This window comes from Vicugna pacos, chromosome 34, assembly GCF_048564905.1.
Source record: "Vicugna pacos chromosome 34, VicPac4, whole genome shotgun sequence".
NCBI classification, from domain to species: Eukaryota; Metazoa; Chordata; class Mammalia; order Artiodactyla; family Camelidae; genus Vicugna; species Vicugna pacos.
The window spans coordinates 21,928,930-21,937,500 of NC_133020.1; the positions used below are offsets into that span (position 1 = coordinate 21,928,930).

The 8,571-nt window shown below is 64.9% G+C and overlaps 1 protein-coding gene across 3 annotated transcripts in view; it reads left to right on the plus strand.

Moving 5' to 3' along the window:
- Positions 1-8,571, plus strand: part of CACNA1C (calcium voltage-gated channel subunit alpha1 C) — a 360,468-nt gene that overhangs the window by 309,153 nt on the left and 42,744 nt on the right. For all 3 annotated transcript variants that reach the window (XM_072954550.1, XM_072954552.1, XM_072954551.1), the window contains 5 exons: positions 219-271; positions 568-714; positions 1,967-2,168; positions 3,402-3,560; positions 3,845-3,955. In XM_072954550.1, the coding sequence (XP_072810651.1) occupies positions 219-271; positions 568-714; positions 1,967-2,168; positions 3,402-3,560; positions 3,845-3,955 (672 nt within the window). The remainder of the gene's footprint in view (positions 1-218; positions 272-567; positions 715-1,966; positions 2,169-3,401; positions 3,561-3,844; positions 3,956-8,571) is intronic.

Here is an 8,571-nt window from a genome sequence, read left to right on the forward strand (position 1 = left end):
TGGGGGTCCAGCCTCCGGGGTATTGAGCCCCCGTGGCCCCGGGGGTGTTTCTGACTGGCTGCTTTGTGGGTCCTGACTCCCCACCTGGGCGCTGCTCTCCCTTCACTTTTGTCCCGAGACCCCAGCACAGAGCCGGGCTGCAGGGACGATCACTGAGCAGTCCTGACCGACGCCTTGATCGCAGAGCATCTCCGTCACTTTGTGCCTCCTCCTTCCAGGGCAAGCTCTACACCTGTTCCGACAGCTCCAAGCAGACGGAGGCGGAGTGCAGGTGAGAGCGGCTGGGGACAGCCAGCGTGGACGTGGCTGACTCTGGGCGGTTGGTGGCTCGGCCTGAGGGGAGGGCTGGACGGCGCTGGCGGCTGGACTTCACCCGTGGGTTACGTGGTCCCACTGACAGAACACGTGAGGTCATGCCCGGACGTGCTGCCCTGACGCTCCTCCCGGTGGCCAGCACTGTGGGCTGAAGCTTAGCCAGTCCCACCCCACCCCCAAGCCAGAGTCACATTTGGGCCAGACGGGGGGCAGACGGGAGACCCCAGACTCATCCCTGCCTCCCTCTCTCAGGGGGAACTACATCACGTACAAGGACGGGGAGGTTGACCACCCCATCGTCCAGCCCCGCAGCTGGGAGAACAGCAAGTTTGACTTCGACAACGTTCTGGCCGCCATGATGGCCCTGTTCACTGTCTCCACCTTCGAGGGGTGGCCAGAGTGAGTATGCAGGTCACGGCCACGGCGCTGGCCTCCCCGCGGCCCCTCAGCGGTACTGACGCCCCACCGTCCCTCCCAGGAAACGCACTTCTCTGTGCCGCCCCAGGCAGTGTGTGGGCAGGTCACCACTGAAACACAACTTCTTTTTCTGGAAGATGTTAACTTTTTGGAACTTCAGCCAAAAAGGAGCTCCTTTTAGCTCCTCTTCCCAACCGAGGGTCAGCTGCCGTGATGGGGCGTCTGCCATCACCCTCGTGGCACCCGGCAGTGGGGGGTGAGGGCTTCTCCAGGTGTGGGCCCCTGGGTCACCACAGGACTCAAGGCCGCTGCTCCCAGTGTGCACTCAGGGGGTCAGGTGCTGTTGGACGCTGCCCCGTCTCCTCAGAGGGAGCCTAGTCCGTGTTTACGGTGGTGGGAAGTCCGAGAGGGAAGGAAGCCTGGGTCCCAGTTGCTGCAGAGGCAGTGCCGGCAGGCCTGGACCAGCCCGGGTGGCCTTTCCACTGCGTCACCTCCGCCTGGCTTGTCCATCGGGCTCCCGATGTCTCTGTACAGACACCTGCTTGCCCCACGGCCCCACGTCTCCCAGTGACACCATCGTCTCAAAGGCAGAAAATCCCAGGCATTCCTAAGCCAACGACGGCACGTGGCTCCTGGGCGGGAGGCACGGTTATTGAGGGGTGAAATGCCGAGACCGCCCGGAGAGCAGCCGACGCCGTGCAGGGCAGCAGGTGGGAGTGGGGGGTCCGTCCACTGGAGAAGCGAGCACCACGGGCCCGTGGCCCAGGCCCAGGCGCAGGGCGCGCGCGAGCCCCCGCCTGTAAACCGAGCCCTCGGGGATGAGCTGAGTGAGCCTGGGCCGTTTTCACCAAGTGTTTGTACCCAGATTGATATTTGCTCTCAGATTTATCTCACGTTCACGTAACGTCCTCCGAGTCTGCAGATTTGCAGAGCTGTTTCAACATCTGCCAAAATTTCCAGTATCTGAAGCCAGGGCCGAAGCGACTCGTGTTGCATTTAGACGGCTCTTGACGGTTTCCAAACACCCTCGTGGACGTTGCACCAGCTGCCCTGCCGGGGGGCAGGTCTGGGAGTGCCTCCACCTTACCGACGGGGCTCTGAGGCTCAGGGAGGTGGGGTGGTGCGCCTGAGCCACACGGCCAGTACGTGGCAGAGCTGGGACGCGACCCGGGTCTCCTGCCCTCAGCCCAGAGCTGTGCCCAGCCCCCGCCCTCCGCGGGCCTGCCTCCCCCAGGCTGCTGTACCGCTCCATCGACTCCCACACGGAGGACAAGGGCCCCGTCTACAACCACCGCGTGGAGATCTCCGTCTTCTTCATCGTCTACATCATCATCATCGCCTTCTTCATGATGAACATCTTCGTGGGCTTCGTCATCGTCACCTTCCAGGAGCAGGGGGAGCAGGAGTACAGGAACTGCGAGCTGGACAAGAACCAGGTAGCCCCCGGGGGGTCGAGGGGCCGCGGCCGGGCCCCGAGAGAGAGGACGGGGCTCGACGCCGGGGCAGAGGGACTGCAGCCCCGCCGGTCCCAGTGCCGCAGACGCCGCCGTGCTCGTCCGGCAGGCACTCAGGGAGGCTCCCGAGCCCGAGTCACACGTGGGAGCCCGCGAGTCAGGACAGGCCTGGGCGGGCGGGCACCTCGGGTGGGAGGGAGGAAGCCAGACTGAGGCCGGGAGGTTCGGCAGGTTTGGAAGCCACTGCTAGTGTCTTGAATGAGACACACAGGCCTGTGCACGAGGTGGGGCAGGAAAGGCTTCAGGAGGAAGCCAGCAGTGGGCCGACTTCTGCTCGGGGGGCGAGGACCGAGGCGCAGGGCCTGAGGCCTGCAGGCGCCAGGACCAGACCCCCCACCAGCTCCCGCCCGCCGAGGTCCGTGGGAAACAAGCTCTGCTTAGGGAGGAGCGGGCCCCTCGTGGGCTTTGTGTCAGCCCCTTGGCTTAGGCCCAGCCTCCTGGCCGCTGTGTGGACTGTGGACTATAATGAAGGCAGGGAGGAAGGAGGCCAGTTAGGAAGTGTGGACGAGAGGCAGTTAGACCCCGATCCACTACCGGGTTGACAGGTGTGGAAACGGAGTGGGCAGGAGGAGGTAGAGTCGGTCAGGGTTAGAGACCCGGCGCGGAGGCCGAGCGCAAGGCAGGAGCCGGAGCGACGCCAGCTCCTGGCCTGGGAATCTGGGCCCCACGGGAGAAAGGAGGCGGGATGGGCTTAGCGCAGATCCCACCCCCCGCCACCCCGAGAGCTCTGTCTCCTCGTCTGTGGGCGCTGGTGAGTGGGGAAGGCCAGCTTAGGACAGAGAGGAAAGCTGAGGACAGAGGTGCCGCTGGAAGTAATCCGTGAGAAGGCCGACCAGCAGTCAGTCAGCAAGCACGTGTCAAATGCCGCCGCGAGTCCTCAGTGCGGCGGGCGTCACCAAGTCAGAGAAAGGGAGACGCAGACCCCTTGACTGCGCCTTGAGAGGGAGGCTGACCGGAGACAGCCTCTCCTGGGTCACGGGGTGACAGAAAAGCCAAAAGAAGCCCATGCAACACCTCAGCCCTGTAGGGGAGCTGAAGCCGTAGGCGACTCCTCCGACCCGCAGAGACCCCCGCGTGTGCAGCACCTCCTACGTGCACCTCCCCTCCCCGCCCCTCCCCCCACCACCCAGGCCCCTAACCGCCCTCTCCCCCCAGCGGCAGTGCGTGGAGTATGCGCTGAAGGCCCGGCCCCTGCGGAGGTACATCCCCAAGAACCAGCACCAGTACAAGGTGTGGTACGTGGTCAACTCCACCTACTTCGAGTACCTGATGTTCGTCCTCATCCTGCTCAACACCATCTGCCTGGCCATGCAGGTCAGTCCCGGCGGGAGGCGGAGGGCAGAGGCGCACCTGCGGGCCGGACCGTCTCAGGGAGGCTGGGAGACCCCGTGAAGCTGTCCCCCGAGCAGAGCGGGAGCGCGGCCCTCCGCTCGCCTGCGATTTCGGGGACGGTCGAGGAGGGACGGCAGGCGGGTTCCCCGTGTCCGCCTGACCGCCCGGGGGTGTGGACGGCCTCCAGGCCTGGTTGGGGGCCGGTCTGTGGGAGGGGGGCGAAGAGCAGGGCGGCCCTGCCCACCGCTCCGTCCCCCCTCCCCCAGCACTACGGGCAGAGCTGCCTGTTCAAAATCGCCATGAACGTCCTGAACATGCTCTTCACCGGCCTCTTCACGGTGGAGATGCTGCTCAAGCTCATCGCCTTCAAGCCCAAGGTAGGCCCGGGTCCGGCCTCAGGCCGCCGCACAGCCAGTCAGGGGAGGTGGGGCCGCGGGGCGGGTCATCTTCCCGGGCGACAGACGTCCGGCTCCTCGCCCTGTGGGAGGTGAACCAGGCCGACTCCTTGAAGTCGACTCTCAGCTCGTGGTCCGGACCACGGCTGGTACAAGGGAACAGTTCCCGCCTGAGCAAAGCTGCCTCCCAGGGAGGTTCAGTGCCCCCCCCACTCTCACCCTGTCCCTGTTGCGGCCCCGCATACCATCTAGAAGGAGCTGGAAACCAAACCTCTCAGGCCCAGCCCCCAGACCCCCAGGCCGCACAGACTGGTGGTCTTGCTGTAAAGGCTCAGCCAGGGCGCGTCTGCTCCAGGCTGGGTGCTCCTGCCGCTGGAGGCCTCCGGGCCACCCTCAGGGCCCATCGTGGCCCCTCGCACCTTCCAGTGCAGGGCAGACCCGCACGCGTCTGTTTGCTCCTTGTCAGCAGTTCTAGGAAGAGTTTGGGAGAAGGTGAGAGCCGCTGGCTGAGTGAGGCCGGGAGGCAGCTGATTCCCGGTCACTTGGATTATCTGTGCCCCCCACCCCGGCCCTGCTTCCCGATGACGGGAGAGGAACTGTGTGAGCAGCACTGTCCATCTTGGCCCCTGAAGATGGTGGGAGCCACGGCCCCTGCTGGGCACTGGGCACTGGGCAGCTGCCCTGAGGGAGGCAGTCACACGGCGCTGCAGCCGCTGCAGCTTCAAGGCGACGAGGACAAAGGCACTGGTTCTGGGAGGGTGAGCGCTCCCCGCCAACGCGGGTTCTTCCCGGGGCCGCACAGTCAGCAGGTCCCCGACAGCAAGGGCCCCTGACCATCCATTCCGCTCCCTCCGGACGGTGATGCCCTGACCACTTGGGGCAGGACGAGGCTCCGTGGTGGCTGCAGCCCTGCTCACTGAAGAGATCCTCTCCATCCTCCTTGAGCTCACGTTCAACCCACACGTCTCAGAACACGGGGCGCTGCCCGCTCACTGCAGGCAGCCCGCAGACGCCACGGAGCCCCGTGCTGGCCTCCGCGTCTCAGGGAAGAGGGAGTGGGGCTCAACGCAGTCACGTGTCATGTTAGCCACGCCGTCTTTCAGAGGCAGAGCCGGGGGTGGCATCCGGGGCGTCGGGTGCTGTGGTTGCCGCATTTGCCGCCGCACCAGGCTGTCGGCAGGCGTCTCTCCACCGAGTGTTCTGCTGGGCTTTCCAGAAAGAGGGGAGCAGCCTTCGAGGGACTCAAAGCCAAGACAGGCCGAATCACAGCGCCGAGTCTTCCTCTCATGTCAAGATCCTGGCTCATCTTCAGAGACTGAGACGCCTAATGTGCGTCATCGGGTGATAGTAGCAGTGGATTCCGACCGCCTCCAGGGCAGCAAACACACCCTTTCTCACATCGCCTTCCAAGCCTGGTCCCGTTTAGGGGCAGGGAAGACTTCCGAATGTCCCTGGCCACCTTCCGTGGGGCCCTGCAGTCCTGTTCTGCCCATGGCAGCGTGGCCGGCCAGGCGGGGGAGGCGGGGCCGTCGCTGGGCTGGGCTCCAGTCTCAGACGTCCGCCTCCAGGAGGGAACCTGCCTCGCCGTCACCCAGCCTCGTGAGACACGTGGTTAGGCTCCCTCTGCGGTTGACTCCGCTGTGTCTCTGGTGTTGCTTGGTGCAGCCTGCAAGGCCCTGCAGGGGCTTCTGGACTCAGGCCTCCTGAGCACAGGCGCTGCACTGGGCGAACGGCAAAGCTGCCTTACGAAGCGAAAGGGAGTGACACCTGCAGGGGCCTCCACCTGGAAAGCACCCCCGAAACCCTGCAGACCCGGGAACGGTGGTCTGCACTGCACGGTGCCCCGACTTCTCCATCCCTAGCTTCCTATTGCAAGAAGACGGGGTAAAACAGAGACCTTTCCTGGAGAAGCGAGCAAGCCGCCCTGGGGCCACGTACCGCTCACACCTGCCGCCTGCGGGGCCTGTGGTTGAAGAGAAGGGAGATGGACCTTTTCTGGGAATACCCTGAAGTGCAGAAGTCACTGGCCTGGCTGCCTAAGGAGGGTGACCGGTAGGGAGAGAGCCGTGTTCCAGGATCCTCATTAAGGACGAGACTCCAGGAAAAGCATCCCCAAAACCTCCGGGTGGAACACCACACCGTAAACCTCCTGGAGCTCTGGTGGGAGAATCCAGCTGATCTGTCCTCAAATGGCAGCTCCTCGCGGTGGCCTGCGGTGCAGAATGGTGTCCGCGGGTCACCACCCGCCGGGGTCCTGCTCTGCGCCCCTCCGGTCCCCAGCGGGATGGTGCGTTTGTGCTGGGGGTGTGTTTGCACCTGCAGGCATGCTGAGCGAGGACAGGCAGGCAGTGAGGACACAGAAGGCTGACACTGGCCCTGATGGGGGACTCAGGTTGCCCCTGCGTTGCCTCCTCCGTCCCTCTGTCTCGTGGTTGGGTGGTCAGTCAGTTTGTGGTTCTTCCGTTGGCCTCGTGGGGATTGATGTTCGCTGGGTCTTTTCGTTCCTGCTTCCTCGCCGTGGGATAGGTTTACTCCAGCAAATCCCTGCCCTGAATCCAACCACCCTGCGTTTCCCCAGCCCAGCTCCCCCTGGCGTCCTGGCCCTGCCCTCCTAACTGCCAGGGGCGATGGCCCCTGCCACCTGCCCCAGACAGAGGACTTCACAGTGCCAGCTGATGGTGAGCAGAAGTTCTGCCAACACCATGTCTTCCCTGTTTGGAGTGCTTTTTGGAGCCCCTGTTATCTTTAGGAAAGAAGGCATGTAGCCTTGGCCGCTTCCAAGCGAGCAGAGAGGCCAAAAGGCGGTGAGGTGAGCAGGAGGGCCGCCGCTGACAGAGGACCAGCTGCCCCTCCCTCGGCCTGACGTCCAAGGAGTCCACCACGGCCCCCGGCACTGCGCTGGGCCGGGAGCGAGGGATGAGCCTGGTGTCAGATGCCACCAGGTCATCAGAGGCATCGGGCCGGCCCTGCTCAGGCCTCGCCCCGGGAGGGGCAGCCCTGCTGGTCAGCACTGGGCTGGGGGCTGGGCCAGGCCCGTGGGCTCCGCGCCTTGGAGGTCTGAGCTGAGTGCCGGCCTCGGACCTGCCGAGCACCAGGGCACGTCGCTCTTATTTCCAGCTGTTTGTCCAGCACAGGGCCCCCCGGCCCCCGGCCCCCAGAGCAAAGTTTTCTCTGCCGTCCCAGGGACGGTTTTCTCTCTTGGGAAGGACTGTTGGCCCTGACACGGGTGGGGATTGCTGGCGGGCACGGTCAGGCAGAAGGGTCGTCACAGCTGACTTCTTCCCACGGGGCTGGTGGCAAAGGGACAGACGAGGGCTGGGTGGGCGGAGGGGGAGCTGGGTGAGGAGGTGGGGGTACAGGAGCCTCCCGGGAGAGCACTGTCTCCAGCCAAGAAACCCTGCAGCTGATTGCTCCGCCCGCCCCATCAGCTCTTCCAGAACCTTCTTTCCTTGCTGATCCAGCATCTGGCCTCCCTCTGGCAAACCGCCGTCCTCACACGACCACGTCCTCCAGCCACCCTGGGGCGCTGACCGCCTCCCTCCAGCTTCACCTGCAGAGTCGCTCTGAGGCCCCCTGGGCTCTCCGCTCTCCCCTGCCCTCCCTTCTCCCCACCTCCCGCCTCCCGCCCTGCGTGTGGTCCCTCCTCTCGCTGTCCACCTTCAGGGGCTTTTCCCACCCAGCCCTGCTCACCCGTTCCTCCCCGTGTCTCTGGAGTTCCTCTCCGCCTCCCCTTCCTCCCTGCCCTCTGTCTCCTTCCAGCAGCTCCGCGTCCAGTCCCAGCCAGTCCCCCACGTCCCTCCCGGGGGCCCGCGTGTCCCTGGAAGGAAACATCTTGGGGCAGAGACCCCGACAGACAAAGTCAGAGTCGGCCTCTCTCCCGGGGGCCGGGAAAAGCTTCCGGATCAGCTCCTCGTGCCCCTTTGCTTCTCCTGCTGGACCCGTCAGAGGCAGATCAGGAAGACGGGCAGGAGGGACAGGGAAGAAAGCAGGTGACGGCAGCAGAGTGGCTGCCGCCTCCAAAGGCCTGAGAACAGCAGCCCAGCCCCGGGTGCCGGCGTCCGTGGACCCTTCTCCGCACCTTCCTGCTTTGAAGCTTACGTTGCCTCTGAGAAGACCAGGGAGACCTCGCTCGGGGCAGCCAAGGGGCTGAGGGTCCCGAATTCAGGCGCCAGGGTGGGTGCCTGGAGCCTCCCTTCTGCAGTCCTGCTCTTGGGCCCACCAGGCAGCCCGCTGCTCCCTTCCCAGCCCTCCGCCCGAGGAAGAGGGACCGGGGTCTCCCCCGGGGACGGGGTGGCTTCCAAGAACCTGGCAGTTAACTGTCAGTGTGAACCTGAGTTTGGCAAAATCGACGCAGGACCACTTGCTCGAAACGAAGCCAGATTTCATTCAAGACCCTGAGGACAGCTGCAGTCCTCACTAGGATCAAGATGAGACAGGATTCTGGAACCGTGACCTTCCGCCCTCCTCCTTCCACACACCCGGGCTGTGCCTTCCCCAGAACTGCGCCTCTGGACCTGCTTGCCCAGGAGAGGGGCAGATCGGCTCTAGGCAACCGTGCGTCGCTGGGGCTGCCTGGCACCTTCCTGCGGGTCCAGGCG